General features: G+C 46.7%; 1 protein-coding gene across 4 annotated transcripts in view; it reads left to right on the top strand.

The window, feature by feature from the left end:
- LOC144822416 (multidrug and toxin extrusion protein 2-like) overlaps positions 1–27,410 on the top strand; it is a 1,067,040-nt gene that overhangs the window by 740,839 nt on the left and 298,791 nt on the right. For all 4 annotated transcript variants that reach the window (XM_078679900.1, XM_078679899.1, XM_078679901.1 and 1 more), the window contains exon 11: positions 8,800–8,932. In XM_078679900.1, the coding sequence (XP_078536026.1) occupies positions 8,800–8,932 (133 nt within the window). The remainder of the gene's footprint in view (positions 1–8,799; positions 8,933–27,410) is intronic.

Consider the following 27,410-nt stretch of genomic DNA (forward strand, 5'->3'; position numbering starts at 1 on the left):
TATGGTATATACACGAAAATGAGTATTTATACTGTACATTTTTCAAGCAGTGTTATCATTCAGGAAATGCATATATACATTTTGGCTGAATGAATTGAGAAAATTACATTTATGAAATGGCTCGAATACAGAAAAGAAGGTCAAGACCATTTCCTCACATATTCATACAATACTGTACATGTGCTAGAGGCTGAGGTAAAATATTGTCTCTATTATCGCTAAAAATAGAAGCTCTGTTCTCTAAGAATAGTTCTACTTTAAGCAGAGTACCATGTGCTAGAAAAAAGGTAAATATTTTGGAAATGGAAAAAATATTTTCGCTTTCAGGGGAAAAAATAGTTCCAAATGTTTTCAGTAGTTTTGTTTATCAAAAACTGAAGGCCGAATTCAGAGTTCAGGGAACACTGTGTGCTCGTTGTTTTTAAAGTTATTCTCGTTGTTCAGGGGAAAACATCATATCAGACAGGCTTGCGAAAAATTGGTCTACAACATCAGGCGAAAGTTCGGCCAAGTTCGAAAAAGCTGAAATTGTGCATATGTGAGAATGATTGCTATCATCGATGTTTGGATCAGCAATGCTCACAGAAGGTTGTACCTGTTTGGTGCTGCTTTCCTCTCGTACTTCACCCCCACCTACTCGTAATGGTGAAGTCTCAATGAATGCCGTCATCAGAATAGGTAGCCGCTGGGGACAACACGTTGCATGAGTCTTTACCGGACCTAGCAAAGTATCGATATCCATTGGTAATGCTGATGGTAGTGTAAGACAGACGTCCAACACGCATTCTTCTCCGCATAGCAGACATCGAAGCACAGGTAAGATGCAATCTTGCCAGATTGGTCTGAATGAAAGAAACCAGGTTGTACTCAGATCTCTTAGCCGACCTAATCCCAGGACTTTAGTGATTCGGTCTCGGTAGCGTATTGCTAGGATCGTCTCTTCCATTGTAGCTAGAGTTTTGTCTGTGGCTTGGCTTGCCATATCGGAGCAGAATGATCAAAAATAAAATTCCTGCTACGAGTCCCAAAAGAAGAGGCAGGCCGCCGAAAAAGGAATGGAGAAAATTCGGAAAATGCCCAGAACTGTTTCAAAGAGTGCTAACAGTCCCGAAAAAATTGTCTTAAATAGATGTGTGATGCCACTGGTATTAGACATGTTTAAGATTTGACCTAACATTTCTACGAAATGCACGGGGCAATTTGTTGATAATAGGGAATGTATCTCTGCCGCTGTCCTTGCAACTTGCAGATCATACGTCTCTTTGGACGAGGTTAAAGGCACAGTTGTCTGTAAAAGAATAGACTTCATTCTGCGTAAAGTATCAATTCGAATAGAAGAGATATTCAAAGAAGGCCATATTGTCCCCTCCATGTCTGGATTGCTGTTTGGATGCAATACTTGCATACAGCAAGTGACCATGAAAGTAACGCTCACGAGATAGGCTTTTCCTGGCACCATGCCACTACAGATGTGGTCACTTATTAGAACGTAGCTGCTGTTGGAAAGCTGTCTGAAAAATGGCTCTATCTGTGTTGCAGGAGTGCCATGCAGGTGACATGAAAGGTTATTTGATGAACCTTTGCAGGCTCCATGCAAGTTAATACCTTGACACAGAAGTGTACCGCTTAGTGATTTTTTACAATTGTTACCACTGAGAAATACCTCTTTTTTCCCTTCACTATAACATTTGTGTGTATAAGGTAAATTCCATGTTGACTTGATGTATCCTTTACCCACCCTTTCATACAGGCCTGCTGGTATATATTTTTGGCAATACTTAAACTGGAAAGTTGTTATCGGAATTGTAATCGTTCTGTGTATTATCCATTCAATGACAGGTCTCTCTGATATTGTCAATGGTAATCGCTCAAGTTTTTAAATGCTTAGAATCGCATAGTCTGCTCCTTTTTGTGCAAAACTGATTTGTTTATCAGTAAGGTTAAAGATAGAGAATAATGACGTTATGTTGATTAGACGCCATGGCACGTAGCCTGAACGCAGGTTTTGTAACGTCCAGCCTAGCTGTACAATAGAACGCAATTGGGACTGACCATGTTGTAACATTAGCAAGTCCTGCTCTATTATATCAATAGCAGATGATACAATGCTGTCCAGTGAATATATTCTGAAGGACAGAGTCGTTAACGCATTGTCCACTATAGAAAGTGATTTTTCCATTACGATCAATTTCTCGTATTTTTTCTGCTGTTTCAATTTGCATTTCTTTCCAAGCTTCGTTGTAAGCTGCGTATATACCGGCCGCTATGAAACGTTTTTGACGCTGTTTGCGAGGTCCCAGTATGAAATCTCGCAAGTCAGCACCGTCTTTAAGTAAAGTCAAGTGTTGCTTAATTTCAGCCAGTGTGGATTTTTGTAGCCACTCAAGGCATAGTTTCCCTACACTGTATGTTGTGACTATCCCTGGATGTTGTCTCTGGGAATATCTTGGGTCTGGCCTGTTCTGTTTTAACCCCTGTAGTTTGTTCAGGAATCTATCTTGACAGTTATTTGTGTCTGTGGGCCAGATCAACCATTTTTTCCAATCAGGATTTGTTCTGTTTTGGTGTAAAATATGGGATACGTCTATCTCCACATCTGTAGTGCTATTACTATCAGGTATGGGCTTTGGAATAGACAGTTTATTTAAGTCTTTTATCTTGGCTAAACCAAGACAGGTTGTTTGTCGAATGGTGTCATTCAGGAATATTATCTGTTCTGGGATCATGCAGGCTCTAAATAATGCTTCTAGACCTTGTACCTGCCAGTCTTTTGAAACCCAAATGGTTTTTGTTTCAATGTTGTTTTTCCAAAATCCAAAACCAAATGTAGACATTTTGTCATAAAATTTTTCAGAATAAATCAATTTAGTATTTGTCAACATTGTTTTCATTCCTGTCTTATTTAACATTTTAAAATAAAATGTTTCTGGATCACTGTTGTTAAAACCCTGAGCAGTATGGGAATTTCTCATTAAATGTTTTCGAGCTGCCTTTTGGCGGAGTTGGACAATGTTCCCATTGATTATAATTAAAAAAATTTTTAGGTTGAGCAGATTTATGCAAATAGTGATGATCAAAATGATTATAGCAATATAATTCTTCATAATTTGATGAACCGTGTAAATAATCATGTTCTGTGAATTTAGCTGACATTACTAAGTCTGACATCATGTTATTAATATTTTCAAAGTCCCAATCATCAGAGAAAGTACTTGGTGTCACAAAGTCACTTAAGGAAACCTTAAACTGGTGTGGATATTTCAAGAGCTCAACCGGGTCATAGATTTCATAATCCGTTTTGTCCCATGCTACCCCACTGGGTATTGGATTGGCTGTGATGTTCACTGATGACAGTTCTCTTTTCTTGATGTGAGAGGATCTGTGAGGCTTTAGGACTAAGTTGATGTGCTGACTTGCTGTGTCCATTGTACTATATTTTCCTTCAATGAATTTTCCCAAACATAGAACCATGATGAGCCAAAGCAGGAGGAAAAGTACACCTAACACAATCCAAAATTCAATCCATGGTGAAATCAGATATGTTTCTTTTAGTTGGGGAAAAAGTTCAGTTACTTTGTCTTTGAAAGTTTTTGTTGCTGGCGTTTCTTCATGCTCACTTGGATCATCAGAAAAGCCAGATGCAGTTCTGTCAATTGTTGGAATTGCTTCCCGATTTTCATTAGTCTTTGGATCTTTCTTTGTTTCATTAGCATAGTCTGATGTTACATCATTGTAGGCTGGTGTTTCTTGACGAACTGTTGCAATTTGGGTCTGAAGAGGCACAAGTTCCATGGCTTTGTTGCATAGTCCTTTTTTGTTCACTGCAGGTTTATCAAAAGTGATTTGTCTCTCAGTTTGAACCTCTTGGATTGTAGCAAGATTTGGTCTTCTGCTATTTCTTGGGAGTCCACTGGGCCTACTACTTATTATCGGCCACATGATTGTGGTTTTACCAGGTCGATGGATACAACTCGGTTCTCCTTTTTACCAGCAAGCGGAGGTAGTACTACTGATCTTGTTCCGCTGATAGCTAAGACAGGTACTGCTTTTCTGTAAGAAAGCCCAAATTCCTTCTTTACCGCGATCTTTTCTCTGACCAGATCCCCAATCTTTGGAATCCAGACAGGTCTTGCTGGGACAGGTGGTTTCTCTTCAATGGTTGTTGGCTTTAACTTTATATTACTTAGACTACTTCTTGTTTCATTTAAGTCCTGTAAAACAGCCAAACGGTCTTTGATATCAAAGGCTTTTTCATTCACCACTGAAGTCTGACAATCTAAGTCCTGGATGTGCATTCTAGTTCCAAACAATAGTTCGTATGGAGTGATACCTTTTAGATAATTTATTGGCAGATTGTTAAGACTACGTTGGACACTTGTTAAATGTTTGTCCCACCCATCACCCGAACCGAATACCCTCGCCGTTATAGATCGCTTTATGTCACGTTTTTTTCTTTCCACTACCGCATTTCCCTCAGGATGGAAGGGAGAAGAGTACCGCAATGCAATGCCCATGCTGGTCATGGCCTCTTTGTAAGCTCGAGAGCTAAACACAGGACCCTGGTCAGAATGTAGCATGCCAATTGCGTATGTGCTGATAAAGACTCGCAAATCTTTTATAACAGTTCTGGCGTCAGCCGAGTGCTGTGGTCTACATTTTAAGTGAATCTAGTCTTAATTTTTATGGGAACACATTTCTCCCGCTGGATTTCAGCGTATAGATAGCCTGATGCTTTCTAATAAAGGAGTCCTGGCAGTAGTCTGGTCCGGTTCACAACTGCGATCCCTCTTGCAGTCTGGACAATCCTTTGCAAATTTGTAATTTTGAAGGCTCATCCCCGGCCACCAGTATTCTGATTGTAATTCTTTTAGAGACTTCACGATCTCTTGGTGCCTTAGACCCAGTCCCATGTGTGCTTCTTGAATCAAGTAAGACCTCCGGTTCGTGTTTGGAATTACTCTATCCCCCACTCCAGGGATTTTAGCAAAAGGAACAGAGTTTGCATCAATTATGTATGTATTATTGAGTGGATAGTCGAGAGGTAATGCTGCATAGTCGCCTTTTAATGAGGCTTTTACCGCCAGCATGGTTTCTCCGTCTATGTGTTTTTTAGAACGCTTTTTTGTGGCTACGGAAGCCGGTTGAACCGCTGCCGCTGTGGCTCTGTTAGCCAATGAATTCCCCGCAACGTGAACGCCATCACGTTGATGACTCAGTATATGTATCACGTGAGTCTTTCGTAGTTCATTCTGCAAAAGAACTACTTGTTCTCATAGCTTTTTATGCTTTATTGTGGCACCTGTGTCATCTTTTTAACCGTTTTGAATCCAGGTCTGCATGCTCTTATTGTAAGACTGGACGCAGTAATGCGAATCGCACACTATTAGTGTGGGGAATTCGAAATCGGCATTTTCAAGCGCCATCTTTAAAGATCTTATTTCAGCTCGCTGAGCTGTACAGTTTCTGAGTGATTCAGTTTTTGTTATTATCGGTCTGAATTTACATAAGCGCCAGCGACCTTTAACAATCGCGCACGCTGCATTGTAAGATTTTTTATCCACATCGTAGTGTTGTGCAAATCTGTCCATGTAGATTACACAGGTGTACTGTTCGAGAGGCAGAATTTCGATCGGCAGAGGATATTCATGTTCGTATTCTAGATCTTCTAGTTTTTTCATTTTCGGATCAAAAGCGTGTTTCACGTCTTCTGCAGCAAGAGAATTTTCCCATTGTATCCATTTTGGATCTAATGCCACAGCATTCGGAATGCGTGGTCTTGTTACTGCCTCATGGGCTGATTCTGCTGTTAAAACAGATATGCTCTTGCCTTGGGCTAGGGCTCTTTCTTTTGCTACAGCAGTTTGAACCGCAGTTAGAATTTCTTCAGTGGAACTGAATTTCATTTCAGCTTGTGTGTACAAGTGTGATTTGTAAGCTATTGGTACCGTTTCTCCCTCATTAGAGGTCAGGTACGTGAATCCGCATCTTCCTGGGATGACTCGGATTACAAGGTTGCGTATCTTTTCGCGAGTTTGCAGTTTTGTTTTAGTTAACATGTCTGTCTGTAATGATCTTAAAATTTCTGTATGTTTCTGAGTCTAATTAATTGGTTTGAAATCAGGTTTTATTAATTCATAGAGAGGTTTAACCCTCTCTGCATAATTTAGAATGTATGTTCTTCCGAAATTCAGGAAACCTAGTATTGATTGTAAGTTCTTCAGCGTTTTTGGAGCTTGGAGTACACCGCACTTCTCTAAGAAGTTGTCTGCTAGGCTTTTGCCTTCACTTGATAATTCATATCCTAAAAACAGGACGGTTAGGTGAGCAATTCTTGACTTTTTAAAGTTGAATTTGTACCCTTCAGCTGCGAACCCAAGTATTATGGTGTTCACTCTTTTTTAATGAGTCTCCAGGTCATCATCTGTGGGATAGATGCCTTCGACATAGGATAATGCCTCATCATCATATATTTGTAGTAACTCTGTTACCCTTGCTGAGAATAATCCTGGGCTATTCTTGAATCCCTGTGGGAGTCGACAGAATTGTTTTTGTGACCCCATTGTTGAGAAAGTGGTCAAATACCTGCTTTCAGGTGCAATGTTTTGACAAAAGAATCCATTAGAGATATCTAATGGTGTTTTATATTTTTTGCACACGATGTTATTCATTAGTGCTGCACTGTGTGAATTTTGTACTGCAAATGTTTTGCAACAGGAGTTTAAGTGTCTGTAGTCCAAAACTAGACGATATGAATCGTCTGGCTTGGAGACAGGAAACAAAGGATTGTTCATTTGTGAGGTGCACGTTGACTTTTTAACTGGATTTTGTGGGGAGGAGAAATCCTCATCCCATCCTACATGATTTTTATATAATGCAGGAGCTTGGGCCACTGCCCATTTTCTTGCAAATGTGTATTTTTTATGAATTGGAATATGATTTGAGAAGGCAGGCATAATCATTTCTTCGCCATGAGGGCACTCACTGACAAACTCTGGTGGCCAGTCTTTTTCAGCTAACAGGATATCATAGCCTTTAGATAAGTTATCCCAAAAGAGACCCCTTACTTTCCTAGTTTTATCCCCCTCTACACGCAATGTTATTTTGTATATTTTATGGGGTTTGCTAACTCTGGTATCTGCAGTTTCCACCTGAATGTATTAATTCGTTTCCACTGTCTCCAGAAGATTCATCAGGATCTTGCGAGCTATGGTCACTTCTGCTGCGCTGTCTAGCATTGTCTGGGCCCACTCTCTGTTTTTCAGTTGTGTCCTCAGTATCCTCGGCATGTTTTATTTTAATACTAGCTGCCTTCTTTCTTGGAAATTGTAATTTTTTACTTTGATGAGCAGGTTCCTTGTCTTTGGACTTGACGTGCTCTTCTTTGTGTTCTGATCGTCCTCTTCTTTCCGATTTTGTGTGAGGAATTCTGAAAAGATCGAGAGGGACGTGTATCAATATCTTGATATCTGTCAGGTTTTCTCAATCTATCCCTATCTCTAAGGTTGTATCTTTTCTCAGAGGGCTCCCTGTGGGGAGACTTGCTTCCTCTCTCTCAGGACTCGATCTCCCAGCAACCCGCAAGGGTGACTGGAAACACCGGAGCTGGAATTTCTCGGCAGGAGAAAAGACAGCGTCTCTCTCAGTGCGTCAAATGGGAGGGTCGGCTTCCTTCAGCTCTCGCATGAGCTGGGCGTCGGGCAAGTAGATAGCCGCTCTGCTCCAAACCACCGTGTGTTTGCTTAAGGCAACGTCGGCATATTTATACCTGAAAGGTGCCGGGTTTTGACATAAGGTTGGACATAAGACGTCACTAAGAACTAACAGTTCTTTCTGGTCTCCAGGAGTTCTTGTGCAAATCAAAACAAAAGCAGGGGGAATTCCCGGGCTGCTGGAGGCTTGGTTTGTTTAAAGACTGCGTGGTACTTTCTAAGAGTCTATGGGAGTAGCCTTGCCGTATTTGGACTGCATGGGCTATGACTAGATATGGACATGATTCCTATGCCTTTATAAGGATATGTTTTGTTATAACCATATAAGGGCATGAATCGGGGATATCTTGATCAGGATCCTAGATAGATTCACAACAATACCACATACATCAATACAAATTTGCACCTCATTATGTTTTTTTTTTTAATTGCTTTTACGTAGTGTATGTTTGCACTTGAAATGTACATAAAAATTATAGCGTAATCTGAGCTACATTTGAGCTTATTGCTGTTCCCCACAATTGTAAATAATATTTATCTTCCTTTAAAGAATAGTTATGTTACAAGATTTTGTATGGCAATCGTATATGAAATTATGTTTTTGCCTGAATGGTGAATTGCTGGAAAATAATCCCTTTGCCACTGGATAACCATTCATAATTTGGAATTGTAGTATCAGATCAGGATGCATGACGTTACAACGCATACTTTTACAACGCATGCCTTTACAGCGCGGTTTTTACAACGAAAACCTTTACAACGCATAGCGCTTTGGGGTGCTGGATAGTGAATAGTTTAATTTACTATTCCAACTCCAGTCCCCGTGGACACTAGGGAAGGTGTTGGATAGTAAATTAAACTTATTCCCTATCCTAGAGCGCCCCCCAGCGCAATGCGTTGTAATGGTTTGCGTTGTAAAAGTTGCGTAGTAAAGGCACTGCGTGGTAATAGTTGCGTTGTAAAGGATGTTTCCCATCAGATCATCTTCTAATAGTTGTACTTGGTTTCGCTTTTTCTAATTACCTGTGTCCTTTATTATCATTTCAAAACAGTGGCTGTTATAAATCACCAACATTGTTTTTCTTCACAGTGCACATCAAATGGAATTCTTAAAGGAATGGGGAAGCAAAAGATTGGAGCAGTAGTGTACGGCATTGGTTACTACGTGATTGGATTGCCATTAGAATTGACACTCATGTTTGTTGCCAAATTTGGAGTGCTAGGTATGACCCTTGTGGGAAATATAATTTGGTGCCCCCTATAAATAGTATATTTAACTACATTTTCAAATAAATGTGAAGGCCAGATTTTTGCCTGATTTTGGAGAATGTTATGAGTACATGAGACTTTTTAACAGTGACAGAGCCATCCACATGGTTTTGATCGTTTGTCCCTTTCAATGTTTTTCTGATGCTGAAAATCTACTTTTCTCTCATAAGAAATGTTTGCTGTTTGCCACACCTCCTTCTTTTCTGAACTGTCACACATCTTCTCCAATGACACCTTATGTCTTGTGTCTCATGCTAGGATTTTTTTATCTGCTTCCTAACCCTTTCCTAATGTACTTAAAATGATCTAAAAATGCAAGACCTAGATTGAAGAAGGTGTCATGTTATGATTATGCTGTTGATTGTGGAGCATGGAAGTATGCGCTTAGTCATGGCAACCAGGGTTAATATGGATACATCGCTTTGTTTCCCGGTGCCTCTGCTCACTCCTGGAGCAAAAAGATGAGGGAGTATACTTAGCTTTCGTATTATGTGATAAAAAAAAAGCAAGGGAAAGAGGTATTATCTGGCTCCATCTGAGGGGTTCTCGCTGCTCTACCAAGCTGCAGGGACTACACCTATATAAGCTTTTGTGACCATGTTGCAACAATCATCCTATTAGTCATTTCAGCTTTCCCATTGGTGCCTTTGATTACATAACACCCTCCACGGTGGTCCAGCACAACAATTACAGCTAAGTGCAAAAGCTTGAATGTATAACTCTAGTTTGGCTCTCTTAGGATGTCAGGAATGCTTCTGAGATCAGGAAACAACAAACTAAAGACTGTGCTTGTTCTTTATTGGAACAAGGGAATTCGAGAGGAGGGGTTTATCACACACAAGAGGCTATATGAATGCTAGGAAAGAAAACAGGAGAGAAGCTAAGGACTGGAGCGGGTTCGATCGTTCTATGATCAAGAAACAGTACACGAACTGGGAAAACATGTAAAAGAGAAACTAGGAAGGCTTCTCAAATATAAACTATAAACAACCAGATGAACAAGCAGGAAATCAATAGACAGACTATCCTAAATTATAGTTTTCATGCTCATTAGAAAGTGAACTCTCTGTGAGGTAAGAAAATCTAGAAAATGGCAAGAAGCAGCTAATCAGAGTCTTCCTAGATGCTTATAGAAGATGAGCACTGGGAGAGTCTCAATGCCAGGAGCGGCAAGCCTCAGAATCTCACTAACACAGGGAAGGACTAAAGGGAACAGAGAAGGCAAAACTAATGACAAAACTGATCTTAAATAAAAGCAGTACCAGAACCAGAGAACAGGAACAGGGCTGCAGTAGAAATCAGCACACAGAACTATGTACACTAGAAATAGAAAACTTGGATTCCTGCACACTAACAAGGGCAGGATAATGGAAGTATGCAAATAGGAAAAGGAACACAGAAACACAAGGCAAGGAATCTGCATACATTAAGGAACAATGGCACCCACAGGTAGAAAGAGGTAGAAATAAGAAGGAACATAAACTGGTAAGACTAAGTTGCAAAATTGGAATTGGGAGCAAAAAATAAGAGAAACCATAGAACACAAAATCAAGGAACAAGCCGGAGGGAGAGCACCAGGGCAGCATTAGAACACTAGGAATCTCTGCAGTGAAGACTGATGCAAGCTTCTACACATTGCACTCACAGAACTGAAATAGCTTGAAGCTCAGGGGAGGATCATAGGTGAAGGGAGAGAGCAAGATCCAAGAAATAAACCAGGTGTAAGGTATCAAGGAACTGCCAATGAAGGGAAGTCTGATCTGGTGTTTGATAATGGGAAGACTATGAAAAACAAAAGATACTATAAGGCATATGGAAAAACCGGGAATGGAGTGGAGATGGGCGACAATGAGAAAAGCCTATGAATTAATGAAAGGGTCAGAAAAAATGTAGGATCCTGGATCCAGGATATAGAACATATACCTACCACCGGGCTATGACCTAGGCAGGATGTGGTCATATAAAGGATTACAAGGACCATGATGTATGAGGATCTGAACTGGAGTATGGTGTTGAGCTAGGAATGCAAGGTGTAGAAGAATGTACAGCCATATTCTGGTGCAAAGGCTGGGCCGCTGAAGACCCTTATGAGTGCCATCTAATGGCAGTATCCTGATAGTAAAACTGGTCAAGCTTTAACCTATTTACCCCTTGGCATCTCTGTGGAGAGTGGATAAGACATTATGGGCCTTAATGCTATCCTTTTCCTTCCCTCCATTCACCATACAATTCTTTCCTGCACCATCATAGTCACCTAGCACGTCTTAAATATATGGGGGGCATTACTCTTATGCTACCTAATTATTCTTCTCATGAGATAGACCTGTATTACTCCCACATCATCTCAGTTTTGATGAACTCATTTCAAATAGTGATATAATCATCCATCTGCCAATTACACATAAAACAAGGAGTGCTCTTGCCTTCATTCACAAGATCAACATCCTGGTCTGTTCATTCTCCTCATTTTGAACATCTTTCTTACAGACTAACTCTCACAGCCCGCCTTCTTCACCACAAATCATGTAATCTATCAGTTAAATAATAACTTTCTCCTCAGTAAGAGCTCAATAATAAAGGCAAGGTAGATTCCTTCTTTATAAAACAATGGTATTGGCATTTAATATTTAATTACATCTGATTTTTTTTATATGCATAGGCTTTTCTCATTGTCGCCCATCTCCACTCCATCACATCACATCATGTTGATGATTCTCACATGAAATTACTGTTTTGTCAGGGCACGTAAATTTTCTTTCACAGTAATTGTTCAAAAGAGGTGAGTGGCTAACTGACACAATAAGTAGAGATTGTTCTTTGCTTCTGCCCAGCACCATTACAATTCCTCAATATTACAGCTGTCTCCCAAGCTTGTTGTATGATTGTGGACAGCCTTGTGACTTATATAAAGAGATTCTAGAGTCATGTTATGGTCCATGCCACTCTAAACTTGGTGAGTCCTTGATCTGCCAAATTCCAGTAACATCTTTATTTGCAGTTACTAGACCAAAATGTAATATCTTCAATGCATATATATTTGTGTATAAATCAGATGCCCCCGTTTTCCCGCTGCTGTGTCCTCGGCGGCCCGCCCCCCGCTCGCCCATTCATCCACTCCCTCCTCCCAGCTGCCTCCTCCCTCCCATTCCCCCCTTCTTATGGCGGCCTAAGGCAAGCCTTTATGCGCACGTCTGTGCCTCGACAGCGCCCAGCGCCAGAACCCCTGGCCCCTACGAACACCGTGACACCCGATGCCACTACGACACCAACACCCTCCAAGCACTCAACACAGGACGAGCACACGCCTGCTTCCTGGCTGCCCCGAAGTGCACCAAAGGCACCTTCTCATTTTGGAACTGCAGCTTCACCAGCCTCCAAGCCGCCCACCCCCGCCCACCAGGACAGGACACAACCACCTCAGATGCATACTACTGAACACACGCTCCGCCCGCAGACACACCATCGAACTCTGAGACCTGCTTGACACATCCTCCCTGGATGTCGCCTTCCTGACAGAGACCTGGATGAACGATTCCTCAGCACTGGACATCGCCATAGCCATCCCGGACGGCTACAAGATCACCCACAGAGACCGCACCAACAGAATAGGAGGAGAAATCGCCATCATCCACAAGTCCACCCTCAAGGTCTCGACCAACTCCGACGACACCCTCAGCCCCACCGAACACTTGCACTTCCAGATCCACACTGATCCCAACAACACCCTCAGAGGGAACTTTGATCTACCGACCCCCCGGACTCCGGCCTCAGTTCAGCGACTCCATCACCGACTTCATCAGCATACACGCCATGACTTCCACAGACGACATCCTCAGTGGAGACCTGAACTTCCACCTCGAGAACAACAACAACACCAACTCCACCACCCTGATCACCAACCTCGGACTCCGACAGCTCGTCACAACATCCACCCACTCCGCCGGCCACACACTTGATCCCATCTTCTCCGCAAGCTCCCCCATCTCCTTCAGCCACACCACCGAACTCCACTGGGCCGACCATCGCTGCATCAACTTCACCTTCCATAAACCCACCACGTACCACCGCAACCAACAGATCCCCTGCCGCTGCTGGAGCAAAATCACCAAAGACCAGCTAAACACCGCCCTCTCCGAAGCTCACCGCCTATCCCACTGACCCTGAAGCCGCCACCAGCAATCTCAGGCGCTGGATCGACGACTTCACCAACACCGTCACCCAGATCAAGAAACCCTCCAACAGACACACCAACAAGAATGCCAGCTTGTTCTCCGCGGACCTCCCGACCTCCAAACAAACATCCCAAAGACTAGAGAAGAAATGGTACCACGAATAAACACCAGAGAACCATGCAGTCCTCAAGAACACCATGCGCAAACACCATCACCTCTTCAGATCCGCCAAAAGGACCTCCTTCAAGGAACGCCTCGACAACAACGCACACAACAGCAAAGAGCTCTTCAACATCGTGAAGGAACTCTCCAACCCCTGCTCCAACACCAACGACATCCCACCATCACAAGCCCTGTGCAACATCCTAGCCACCTTCTTCCATTGCAAAATCACAGACATCCACGACAGCTTCGACAACCAGACCACCACGACAGCCAACGACACCTCAGACCCCACGGCCACTACCCACAACGACCACCTGCTCACCTGGACTAACATCAATGACGACGACACCATCAAAATCATAAACAACATCCACTCCGGCTACCCGTCAGACTCGTGCCCACACCACATCTTGAACCAAGCCAGCACCACCATCGCATCCCATCTCCGCAAGGCTACCAACATCTCCCGGAGAGCTGGAAGCATGTCGAGATCAACGCCTTGCTCACGAAACCCAAGGTAGATCCGAAGGACCTTAAGTACTTTTGGCCCATCTCCCTGCTCCCGTTCCCAGCAAAGGTCATCGAGAAAACCGTCAACAAGCCACTGACCCGCTACCTCGAGGAGAACAACATTCTGGACCCGGCCCAGTCCGGATTCCGCAGCAACCACAGCACCGAAACTGCCCTCATCGCTGCCACCGATGACATCAGGGCACTGCTGGACAACAGCGAAACCTCAGCCCTCATCCTTCTGCCACCTTCGACACGGTCTGCCACCGCACCCTACGCACATGCCTCCACAACGCAGGGATCCAAGACAAGGCTCAGGAATGGACAACCTCCTTCCTCTCCGGCAGAACCCAGAACGTCCGCCTCCCCCCTTTCCGTTCTGAAGCCTCCAAGATCATCTGTGGTGTACCCCAAGGATCATCCCTCAGCCCGACATTGTTCAACATCTACGTGGCCCTACTCGCCCACGTCGCCAGACTGCATGACCTCAACATCATCTCCTACGCTGATGACACACCGCTGATCCTCTCCCTCAGCAAGAAACCCCTCACCGCCAAGACCAACCTCCAAAAAGGAATGAAAGCCATCGCCGAATGCATGAAGATTAGCCATCTGAAGCTGAACTCGGACAAGACGGAGGTCCTCATCTTTGGCTCCACCACCTCAGCCTGGGAGGACTACTGGTGGCTGACCGCCCAGGGAGCAGCACCAACGCCCACCGACCACGTATGCAACCTGGGATTCGTTCTCGACTCAACACTCTCCATGACCAAGCAAGTAAACACTGTCTCATCCTCCTGCTTCAACACCCTGCGCATGCTCCGCAAGATTTACAGGTGGATCCCCACTGACACAAGAAAGACAGTCACCCAGGATCTCGTCAGCAGCTGGCTGGACTGCGGAAACGCCCTATACGCGGGAGCCCCGCCAAACTACTGAAACAACTGCAACGCATACAGAATGCCTCGACCCGCCTGATCCACAACATCCCTCAAAACAGCCACATCACGCCCCACCTGAGAGACCTGCACTGTCTGCCCATCAACAAGAGGATCACCTTCAAGCTCCTCACCCATGCAGACAAGGCACTCCACAACACCGGACCAGCATACCTCAACAGACGACTCACCTTCTACACCCCGAACCGCCAGCTCCGCTCTGCCGACCGTGCCCTCGCCACCATCACCCAGATCCCAAGAGCGACCTCCGATGGCAGATCGTTCTCCTACGTCACCACCAAGACCTGGAACACCCTCCCCGTCCTCCTAGGGCAGACCCAAGACCTACTAACCTTCAGGAGGCTACTCAAGACTTGGCTGTTCGAGCAGTAGCAGCACCCCCCCTGCGCCTTGAGACCCTCATGGATGAGGTGCGCTCTACAAATTCCTTGATTGATTGATTATGCAATGAAGGGCTAGTTTGGGGATATTATCAAGCTGCAAAAATAACAATTGATGTACAGAATGCAGAACAATGTCATACATTCACCCCAGTGCAGAAATCTGGTCCTAAATCCATCGTTTTTTTGCTCCCCATGCCATTCCAGTTTGGACCCAGCCATTTGCAAACCAGTCTTAACTCTGTGCCCAATGGAAACAGTACCGTTCTAACTGCCAGGTCAGGTCCTCCCTGGACAGGAAACAAGCATCCAAGACTAGTTTTGGGCTTCGAGCCCTCATCAGCCACGATAGCTTCACTCCAGTGGCATGGAGAGCACGGGACACACATCTGGGCATACCCGTCCCACTCGGGGTGACAAATGCAAAAAAAGCAATAGATGGACAGAATACAGAACAATATCATACATTCACCCCAGTACAGAGATCTGGGCCTAAATCCATCATTTTTTTTTGCTCACTATGCCATTACAGTTTGGACCTAGCCATATGCAAATCAGTCTTGACCCTGTGCCCATTGGGAACAGTCCAGCCCAAACTACCAGTCCAGGTCCTCCCTGGACTGGAAACAAGCATCCAAGGACTCCAGTGGCATGGAGCACACGGGACCCAAGTCTGGGCAAATCGTCCCACTCGGGGTGACAAATGCAAAAAGTACAATTGATGGACAGAATGCAGAACGATGTCATACATTCACCCAAGTACAGAGATCTGGGCATAAATCTATCGTTTTTTTTGCTCACCATGCCATTCCAGTTTGGACCCTGCCACATGCAAATCAGTCTTGACTCTGTGCCCAATGGGAACAGTCCAGCCCGAACTGCCAGGCGAGATCCTCCCTGGACTGGAAACAAGCATCCTAGGACCGGTTTCGGGCTTTCAGCCTCATCAGCCAGGGTAGCTTGACTCCAGTGGCATGGAGAGCACGGGACCCACGTCTGGGCATACCCGTCCCACTCGGAGTGACAAATGCAAAAAGAACAATTGATGGACAGAATACAGAACAATGTCATACATTCACCCCAGTACAGAGATCTGGGCCAAAATCCATTGTTTTTTGCTCACCATGCCATTCCAGTTTGGACCCACCCATATGCAAATCAGTCTTGACACTGTGCCCAATGGGAACAGCCCAGCCCGAACTGCCAGGCCAGGTCCTCCCTGGACTGGAAACAAGCATCCTAGGACTGGTTTTGGGCTTCCAGCCCTAATCAGCCAAGATAGCTTGACTCCGGTGGCATGGAGAGCATGGGACCCACGTCTGTGCATACCTGTCCCACTCGGGGTGACAAATGCAAAAAGCACAATTGGTAGGCAGAATACAGAACAATGTCATACATTCACCCCAGTACAGACATCTGGGCCTAAATCCATCTTTTTTTTGCTCACCATGCCATTTCACTTTGGACCCTGCCATATGCAAATCAGTCTTGACACTGCGCCCAATGGGAACAGTCCAGACCAAACTGCCAGGCCAGGTCCTCCCTGGACTGGAAACAAGCATCCTAGGAGTGGTTTCGGGCGTTCAGCCTCATCTGCCAGGATAGCTTGACTCCAGTGGCATGGAGAGCACGGGACCCACGTCTGGGCATACCCGTCCCCCTCAAAATGACAAATGCAAAAAGAACAATTGATGGACAGAATACACAACAATGTCATACATTCACCCCAGTACAGAGATCTTGGCCTAAACCTATAGTTGTTTTGCTCACCATGCCTTTCCAGTTTGGACCCTGCCATATGCAAATCAGTCTTGACCCTGTGCCCAAGGGGAACAGTCCAGCCCGAACTGCCAGGCCAGGTCCTCCCTGGACTGGAAACAAGCATCCTAGGACCAGTTTTGAGCTTTTAGCCCTCATCAGCCAGGATAGCTTGTCTCCAGTGGCATGAGGAGCACGGGAACCAAGTCTGTGCATACCCGTCCCACTCAGGTGATAAATGCAAAAAGAACAATTGATGGACAAAATACAGAACAATGTCATACATTCACCCCAGGACAGAGATCTGGGCCTAAATCCATCGTTTTTTTGCTCACCATGCCATTGCAGTTTGGACCCAGCTATATGCAAATCAGTCTTGACCCTGCGTCCAATGGGAACAGTCCAGCCCGAACTGCCAGGCCAGGTCCTCCCTGGACTGGAAACAAGCATCCTAGGACCGTTTTGGGGCTTTCAGCCCTCATCAGCAGGATAGCTTGACTCCAGTGGCATGGAGAGCACGGGATACACGTCTGGACATACCCGTCCCACTCGGGGTGACAAATGCAAAAAGAACAATTGATGGACAGAATGCAGAACAATGTCATACCTTCACCCCAGTGCAGAGATCTGGGCCTAAATCCATCTTTTTTTTGCTCACCATGCCATTCCAGTTTGGACCCTGCCATATGCAAATCAGTCTTGACCCTGCACCCAATGGGAAAAGTCCAGACCGAACTGCCAGGCCAGGTCCTCCCTGGACTAGAAACAAGCATCCTAGGACCGGTTTCGGGCTTTCAGCCCTCATCAGCCAGGATAGCTTGACTCCAGTGGCATGGAGAGCACGGGAGTGAGCTAAAGAATGATGATGTATTAAAAGATCAGTCGACTGGGGGTGAGTGCTTGCAATGTTCAGCACTCCATCCATATTTCCCTTTGTTTTTGCTAATTACGCCCTAAGTTGGCAGGGTATGTCCAAACGTGTGTCCCTTGCTCATTTGGCCGCTGGATTCAAGATAGCCTGGCTGATGACGGCTGATTAGCCAGAAACCAGTCCCAGGATGCTTGTTTCCAGTCCAGGGAAGACATGGCTTGGTAGTTCGGGCAGGACTGTTCCAATGAGGCACAGGGACAGACTGATTTGTATATGGCCATGTCTGAACTGGGGTGGCGGAATGAGCTAACGAATGATGATGGATTAAACCCAGATCAGTTGACTGGGGGTGAGTGCTTGCAATATTCAACATTCTGTCCATCATCCCCTTTGGTTTTGCTAATTTTGCCCTAATTTGGCAGGGTATGCCCAGACGTGAGCCCCTTGCTCTCTTGGCCACTGGATTCAAGATAGCCTGGCCGATGTCGGCTGATTAGCCAGAAACCAGTCCCACAATGCTTGTTTCCGGTCCAGGTAAGACGTGGCTTGGCAGTTCGGGCTCGACTGTTCCCATGAGGCACAGGGTCAGACTGATTTGCATATGGCCATGTCTGAACTGGAGTGGCGGTGTGAGCTAAAGAATGATGATGGATTAAACCCAGATCAGTTGACTGGGGGTGAGTGCTTGCAACGTTCAACACTCCGTCTATCATCCCCTTTGGTTTTGCTGATATTATCAAACTGCCATTCTATCACTTGCCCTAGGATGCTCCGTACGCCTTACCTGAAGGACATCATTTCACAGCATCACCATGTGGTGTGAAAGAAGTCATCTGGTTGTTCATCATATCTCAGCCACAAGGAAGCTAGTTTGCCTGAAACCCAACCATTAGTCTAAAGCGAGGTATATTTAATGCAGGTATTTAAGTTGGATTATCTTGAAAGTGGTGTTAATGGTCACTCCTTTTGGCGAGATCCTGGCTTCAGCCATTTCTCATTCATGATTGTACCCATGTCAATACTTGCTTCTGACTGTTGAATGTGTTATAGATCTGAATCATTAAAAATTATATAGTGCAGATTTTCTCTGTCACCTCAGATTTTCCTTCAATAATTTTGTTCCAAGGGTTTTTAGTCAGAATGCTTCGTGAGGTCTTTGGTTTTGGGAACAGGACTTGCCTCAATTTGAAGTATTTAAAGACTCGAAAATTGTGCATGCCATAAATTGACTGTATGCCTGATATTGAGCACATAACAACACCAGTCATCACATCCTCAAATTTGGATATGACAATGGCGTCTCACTCAGAGAAGCCATTTAGAGTGTGGACTTGAGTAATAATGGGACAGATGTACATAGCTTCCCATTACCAAATAGCTAATTTTTGTGATTCGCTATTTGGTAATTAATAGCATCCAGGTACAAATCTATGTTTAACACAATTAGCAATTCCCCGTGGGTCGCAAATAGACCTACCTCATTAATATTTATAATGTAGGTCACGGTTTTCAACCTATAGAGAATCGCAAAAATTACACGGATGGTGGCCTGCTGGGGTCAGCAGGCCACCATGTCTGTGATGGATTTTAATAAGGGAGATTAGAGATGTGGGGTGCACTCCTTTAACTCATGAGACTAATCCACTGTAGTTATAAGTTTATTATAAGGTGCTGCGACTGGCAAGGGCTGTCACCCCTTGTAATTCCAAAATAATAGATAAACACAAGCAGCGTGGCTTGAATCGGTCGCGCACTGTTCACCTGGTGTGTAAACACCTCTGTTTATAATCCCAAACAATTAATTAACACAATTCTTCAGTTCATGCAACTGTATGTTTAACCAAAATGTTGTCATTTGAATAACAATTTCACATAAATGTGCGTGACATTTCCAAATCAATCAGAGTAAATCTTCATTGTCATATATACAAATGTACATGGAGCAAATTTCATTTTGACAATGTATGAATCAAATAAACACAATTTTCATCGTTGGCACCCAATGCATTTCGGAACTGATCTGGTTCCTTCTTCAGGGGCTGCTCTGCAAATTAAATATATAATGTATGATAATAATACCCATGATGTGCTCATAACTCATTGACTTTAGAATGTATGTTGTATTGTCCTACCTTCTAGTGGTGTTTAGAAAGCTCAAAGGTCACTGTGTAAACGCGTCTAAAAAAAACGAAAACATCATGAATAAGCAACATCTCTGGACAGTTAACCCCTTGTATGCTCATGATTAGCTCAGCTCGTCATGAGCCCCACCCGCGGGGGGAGCGCCAGCGCTCCCCCCGCGGGTGCCCGATCTATTTCGTTTGTACGGGGGAGGGAGGGGATGACCTTCCCCTGCCTCCCCCCGCCCCCCCGCCCGCGTCATCAATGACGTCAGCGCGCGAGGCGCGCTGACGTCATTGGAGGTTCCATTTCTCCTCCGACGCGCAGGGAAGCCATTTGCTTCCTGCGCGTCGGAGGAGAAAGAGGTGAGTTTTGGGGCCGGGGAGGGGTGGATTAAAACAAAAGAGGCATCGGGGGGAAAGGAAAGGGTTTTCCTTTCCCACGATGTCTCTTTCTGCATTCCTGCTGCACGATTGTGCGACCGTGCAGCAGGAATGCCCACTAGACACCAGGGATATTTTTTTTTGTGGTGTAGCGAAGGATTGTTTGCTGGGGGATGCGGCCCCTTGGGCAAGGGTCGCTCCCACTTTTCGGGGCACTTAATTTGGCTTTGTCTGCCCACCTGGGGGGGGGCAGATTATTATTTTAAATTATTTTTAGTCTAATTTTGGCAATGCGTAGGGGAGTGGCCCCTTGGGCAAGGGTCACTCTCATTTGGGGGCCATTTTGCGAGCCCTGTTATGTTTTGTTTGGTTTGGGGAGCGACCCCTTGGACAAGTGTCGCTCCCTTTTTGGGGGCAAGTAAAAAGGCTTTGCCTGGCCCCCTGTCATGATATACAACATCGGGCCCACTTATCGTTCAGTTTTGACAGAAGTGCATCCACTGCTCCTTCTCGTTTCCGTTTTAAAACATTAGACAATGCGACAATGCAGCATTTCAAAAGCAGATGTAACTACAAAGAGCACATTTTGATAATACATTTTTATTAGTAGACAATAGCAATCTTAAGAGGCATTGCATAGCTTCATACACACTCTGACCCCAATTCCATCACAGTCTCTCTCTCTCTCTCTCTCTCTCTCTCTCTCTCTCTCAGTCAGTCAGTCTCTCTCTCTCGGTCAGTCAGTCTCTCTCTCTCAGTCAGTCAGTCTATCTCTCTCTGTCATTCACTCTCTCTCAGTCAGTCAGTCAGTCTCTCTCAGTCTGTCTGTCAGTCAGTCTCTCCCTCTCTCTGTCAGTCTGTCAGTCAGTCGGTCTCTATCTCTGTCAGTCTATCTCTCTCTTTCTGTCAGTCTGTCAGTCAGTCAGTCTCTCTCAGTCAGTCTCTCTCTCTCTCAGTCAGTCTGTCTATCTCTGTCATTCAGTTTCTCTCAATCAGTCAGTCTCTCTCAGTCAGTCTGTCAGTCAGTCGGTCTCTCTCTCTCTGTCAGTCTCTCTCAGTCAGTCCCTCTCTCTGTCAGTCTCTCTCAGTCAGTCTATCTCCCTGTCAGTCCCTCTGTCTGTCAGTCTCTCTCTCAGTCTCTCCCCCTCTGTCAATCTCTCTATCTCTCTCTCTCTCTGTCAGTCTCTCTCAGTAAGTCAGTCTCTCTCTCAGTCAGTCTCCCTCTGTCTGTCAGTCAGTCTCTCCCTTTCTGTCAGTCAGTCTCTCACAGTCTCTGTCAGTTTCTCTCAGTCAGTTAGTCTCTCTCTCTCAGTCAGCTAGTTTCTCCCTCTCAGTCAGTCTCTCTCTCTCTCTCTCTCTCTCTCTCTCTTTCTCTCTCTCTCTGTCAGTCTGTCAGTCAGTCAGTCTCTCTCTCTGTCATTCTATCTCTCTCTTTCTGTCAGTCTGTCAGTCAGTCAGTCTCTCTCAGTCAGCCTCTCTCTCTCAGTCAGTCTATCTATCTCTGTCATTCAGTCTCTCTCAGTCAGTCTGTCAGTCTCTCTCTCTCTCTCTCTCTCTCTCTCTTTCTCTCTCTCTCTCTGTCAGTCAGTCTCTCTCTGTCAGTCTCTCTCTCTCTCTCTCTCTCTCTTATTTTCTCTCTCTCAGTCAGTCTCTCTCTCAGTCAGTCTCTCTCTCTGTCAGTCAGTCGCTCTCTCTGTCAGAGTCCCAGTCTCTCTCTGTCAGTCACTCTCTCTCTGTCAGTCAGTCTCTCTCTGTCAGTCAGTCTCTCTCTCAGTCAGTATATCTCTCTTTTAGTCAGTCTCTCTCTGTTAGTCCCTCTCGCTGTCAGTCTCTCTGTCAGGCTCTCTCTCTCAGCCTCTCTCTCTCAGTCTCTCTCTCTCAGTCAGTCAGTCAGTCTTCCAGACAGTCTCTCTCTCCCTCTGTCAGTCTCTCTCAGTCAGTTATTCTCTCTCTCTCTCTGTCAGTCAGTATCTCTCTGTCTGTCTCTCTCTCTGTCAGTCAGTCTCTCTTTCTCTGTCAGTCTGTCAGTCTCTCTCTCTGTCAGTCTCTGTCAGTCAGTCTGTCTTTCAGTCAGTCTCACTCTTTCTCTGTCAGTCTTTCTCTCTGTCAGTCTCTCTGTCAGCCAGTCAGTCTCTCAGTCTCTCTCTCTCTTAGTTTCTCTCTCTGTCAGTCAGTCTCTCTTTCTCCCAGTCAGTCTCTCTCTCTCCCAGTCAGTCAGTGTCTCTCTCTCCCAGTCAGTCAGTCTCTCTCAGTCAGTCATTCTCTCTCTACCTCAGTCAGTCTCTCTCTCTCTCTCTCTCCCTCTCTCTCTGTGTCAGTCTCTCTCTCAGTCAGTCTCTCTCTCAGTCAGTCTCTCTCTCGGTCAGTCTCTCTCAGTCAGTCAGTCTCTCTCACAGTCATCAGTCTATCTCTCTCACTCAGTCAGTCTCTGCCTCTCTCTCTCTGTCAGTCAGTCTCTCTCTCTGTCAGTCAGTCTCTCTTTCTATGTCAGTCTCTCAGTCTCTCTCTCTGTCAGTCTCTGTCAGTCAGTCTGTCTCTCAGTGAGTCTCACTCTTTCTCTGTCAGTCTTTCTCTCTGTCATTCTCTCTGTCAGCCAGTCAGTCTCTCAGTCTCTCTCTCTCTTAGTTTCTCTCTCTGTCAGTCAGTCTCTATTTCTCCCAGTCAGTCTCTCTCTCTCCCAGTCAGTCAGTGTCTCTCTCTCCCAGTCAGTCAGTCTCTCTCAGTCAGTCATTCTCTCTACCCTAGTCAGTCTCTCTCTCTCTCTCTCTCTCTCTCTCTCTCTCTCTGTCAGTCTCTCTCTCAGTCAGTCGCTCTCTCAGTCAGTCTCTCTCTCGGTCAGTCTCTCTCAGTCAGTCAGTCTCTCTCACAGTCAATCAGTCTATCTCTCTCAGTCAGTCAGTCTCTGCCTCTCTCTCTCTGTCAGTCAGTCTCTCTCTCTGTCAGTCAGTATCTCTCTACCTCAGTCAGTCAGTCTCTGTCAGTCAGTCTCACTCTCAATCAGTCTTTCTCTCTCTGTCCGTCAGTCAGCCACTCTCTCAGTCAGCCAGTCTCTTTCTCTCTCTCTGTCAGTTTCTCAGCCAGTCAGGCTCTCAGTCACTCAGTATTCAGTCTCTGAGACAGTCAGTGAGTCTCTACTCTCTCTCCACTCTCTATCTCCATTCTCTCTCTCAACTCTGTCCACTCTATCTTCACTGTCTCTCCCTCAACTCTCTCCACTGTCTCTCCACTGCCTCTCTCTCCACTTTCTCTCTCTCTACTCTCTCTCCACTCTCTCTCTCTCTCTCTACTCTCTCCCCACTGTCTCCCTCCACTCCCTCTCTACTCTCTGTCCACTCTCTCCCTCTCCACCCTCTCTCCCTTCTCTCTCTCTCTACTCTCTCTCCACTCTTTCTCTCTCTCCACTGTCTCTCTCCACTGTCTTTCTCCACTGTCTCTCCAATCTCTCTCTACTCTCTCTCACCACTCTCTCTCTCCACTCCCTCTCCACTCTCTCCACTCTCTCTCCTCCCTTCTCCACCCTCTCTCTACTCACTCTCCACTCTCTCTCCACTCTATTTCTCTCTTCTCTCTCTCTCTCTCCCTATCTCTCTCCACTCTCTCTCCCCACTCTCTCTATCCACTCTCTCTACTCTCTCTCTCCACTCTCTCACTCCACTATCTCTCTACTCTTTCTCCACTCTCTCTCCACTCTATTTCTCTATTCTCTCTCTCTATCCCTCTCTCTCCACTCTCTCTCTCTCTCTCTCTCCACTCTCTCTATCCACTCTCTCCACTCTCTCTCTCCACTCTCTCTCTCCACTCTCTCTCCACTCTCTCTCCACTGTCTCTCTCTCCACTCTCTCTCCACTGTCTCTCTCTCCACTATCTCTCTCTCCACTTTCTCGTTCTCCACTGTCTCTCTCTCCACTGTCTCTCCACTCTCTCTCTCTCTCTCTCTCTTCTCTCTCTCTCTCTCTCTCTCCACTCTCACTCTCTCTCCACTCTCACTCTCTCTCCACTCTCTCTCTCTCTCTCCACTCTCTCTCTCTCCACTCTCTCTCCACTCTCTCTCTCTCCACTCTCTCTCCACTCTCTCTCTCCACTCTCTCTCCACTGTCTCTCTCTCCACTGTCTCTCTCTACACTCTCTCTCTCCACTCTCTCTCTCTACTCTCTCTCTACTCTCTCCCCACTCTCTCTCTCTCCACTCTCTCTCGCTCACTCTCACTCGCTCACTCTCTCCACTGTCTCTCCACTCTCTTTCTCTGCACTGTCTATCTCCACTCTCTCTCTACTATCTCTCCACTCTCTCTCTCCACTCTCTCTCCACTCTCTCTCCACTCTCTCACTCTCTCTCTCTACTCTCTCTCCACTCTCTCTCCACACTCTCTCTCCACTCTCTCTCTCCACTCTCTCCACTCTCTCTCTCTACTCTCTCTCTACTCTCTCTACTCTCTCTCCACTCTCTCTCCACTGTCTTCCTCCACTCTCTCTACTCTCTCTCCACTGTCTCTCTCTCCTCTCTCTCTCTACTCTCCCTCTCTCTCCACTCTCTCCACTCTCTCTCTACTGTCTCCCTCTCCTCTCTCTCTCTACTCTCTCTCCACTCTCTCTCCACTGTCTCTCTCTCCACTCTCTCACCAATGTCTTCCACCACTCTCTCTACTCTCTCTCCACTGTCCCTCCTCTCTCTATCTCCACTCTCTCTCTCTCCACTCTCTCTCTCCACTTTATCTCTCTCCACTCTCTCCCACTCTCTCTCACAAAGTAGTGTGCGTTCCATGGGGATCCGCAGAAATGTTTCCAGAGGGGGCACATTTTTAACTTCATCACCATCCCCCTTGCACTCTTCTCCCTTCTGCCTTGCACCCTTCTCGCCCTCCCCCTTGTACCCTACTCCACCTCCGCCTTGCACCCTTTTCTACTTTGCCCCATTCTCCTCTCTGCCTTGCACCCTTCTCCCCTCTGCCTTGCACCCTTCTCCCTGCTGCTTTGCACCCTTCTCCCCTCTGCCTTGCACCATTCTCCCCTCTGCCTTGCACCCTTCTCCCCTCTGCCTTGCACCCTTCTCCCCTCTTCTTTGCACCCATCACCTCTCTGCCCTGCACCCTTCTCCCCTCTGCCTTGCACCCTTCTCCTCTCTGCCTTGCACCCTTCCCCCCTCATCCTTGCACCCTTCTCTCCCTCCGCCTTGCACCTTTCTCTACCTTGCACCCTTCTCCTCTCTGCCTTGCACCCTTCTCTACCTTGCACCCTTCTCCTCTCTGCCTTGCACCCTTCTTTCCTCTACCTTGCACCCTTCTGCCTTACACCCTTCTCCCCTCCCAGTTTAACCCTTCTCCCCTCTGCCTTGCACCATTCTCCCCTCTGCCTTGCACCCTTCTACCCTCTGCCTTGCACCCTTCTCCCCTCCCTGTTGCACCCTTCTCCCCTCTGCCTTGCACCCTTCTTCCCTCTGCCTTGCACCCTACCCCCCTCCCCGTTGCACCATTCTCCCCTCTGCCTTGCACCCTTCTCCTCTCCACCTTGCACCCTTCTCCCCTCCGCCGCCTTGCACCCTTCTCCCCCTACCCGTTGCACCATTCTCCCCTCTGCCTTGCACCCTTTTCCTCTCCACCTTGCACCCTTCTCCTCTCTGCCTTGCACCCTTCTCCCCTCTGTCTTGCACCCTACTCTACCGTGCACCCTTCTCCTCTCTGCCTTGCACCATTCTCCCCTCTGCCTTGCACCCTTCTCCTCTCTACCTTGCCCCTTCTCTCCTCTGCCTTGCACCCTTCTCCTCTCTGCCTTGCACCATTCTTCTCTCTGCCTTGCACCCTTCTCCCTTGCTCCCTTTTCCCCTCTGCCTTGCACCCTTCTCCCCTCTGCCTTGCACCCTTCTCCTCTCTGCCTTGCACCCTTCTACTCTCTGCCTTGCACCCTTCTCCTCTCTGCCTTGCACCCTTCTCCACTCTTCCTTGCACCCTTCTCTCCCTCCACCTTGCACCCCTCTCTACCTTGCACCCTTCTCCTCACTGCCTTGCACCCTTCTCCTCTCTGCCTTGCAGCCTTCTCTACCTTGCACCCTTCTCTACCTTGCACCCTTCTCCTCTCTGCCTTGCACCCTTCTCCCCTCTGCCTTGCACCCTTCTCCTCTCTGCCTTGCACCCTTCTCCCCTCTGCATTGCACCCTTCTCCCCTCTGCCTTGCACCCTTCTACCCTCCCAGTTTAACCCTTCTCCCTTCTGCCTTGCACCATTCTCCCCTCTGCCTTGCACCCTTCTCCCCTCTGCCTTGCACCCTTCACCCCTTCCTGTTGCACCCTTCTCCCCTCTGCCTTGCACCCTCCTTCCCTCCCCCTTACACCCTTCTCCCCCTCCCCGTTGCACCATTCTCCCCTCTGCCTTGCACCCTTCTCCTATCCACCTTGCACCCTTCTCCCCTCCGCCTTGCACCCTTCTCCCCCTCCCCGTTGCACCATTATCCCCTCTGCCTTGCACCCTTTTCCTCTCCACCTTGCACCCTTCTCCTCTCTGTCTTGCACCCTTCTCCCCTCTGCCTTGCACCTTTCTCCTCTCTACCTTGCACCCTTCTCCCCTCTGCCTTGCACCCTTCTTCTCTCTGCCTTGCACCCTTCTCCCTTCTGCCTTGCACCCTTTTCCCCTCTGCCTTGCACCCTTCTCCCCTCTCCCTTGCACCCTTCTCCTCTCTGCCTTGCACCCTTCTCGTCTCTGCCTAGCACCCTTCTCCCCCTCCCACCCTTCTCCCCTCTGCCTTGCACTTTTCTCCCCTCCGTCTTGCACCCTTCTCTACCTTGCACCCTTCTCCTCTCTACCTTGCACCCTTCTCCTCTCTACCTTGCACCCTTCTCCCCTTTGCCTTGCACCCTTCTCCCCTCTGCCTTGCACCCTTCTCCCCTCCGCCTTGCACCCTTCTCCCCTCTGCTTTGCACCCTTCTCCTCTCTGCCTTGCACCCTTCTCCTCTCTGCCTTGCACCCTTCTCCTCTCTACCTTGCACCCTTCTCCCCTCTGCCTTGCACCCTTCTTGGCCAACCCCATGCACCTTTCCCACCCAATGGAGGGGGCTGCCACCTGGAACAATGGCACAATTTCAAAAGCATGATGGACTTGGGCTGGCCCTGACTGGGCCCACACC

This window comes from Lissotriton helveticus, chromosome 3_1, assembly GCF_964261635.1.
Source record: "Lissotriton helveticus chromosome 3_1, aLisHel1.1, whole genome shotgun sequence".
NCBI lineage: Eukaryota > Metazoa > Chordata > Amphibia > Caudata > Salamandridae > Lissotriton > Lissotriton helveticus.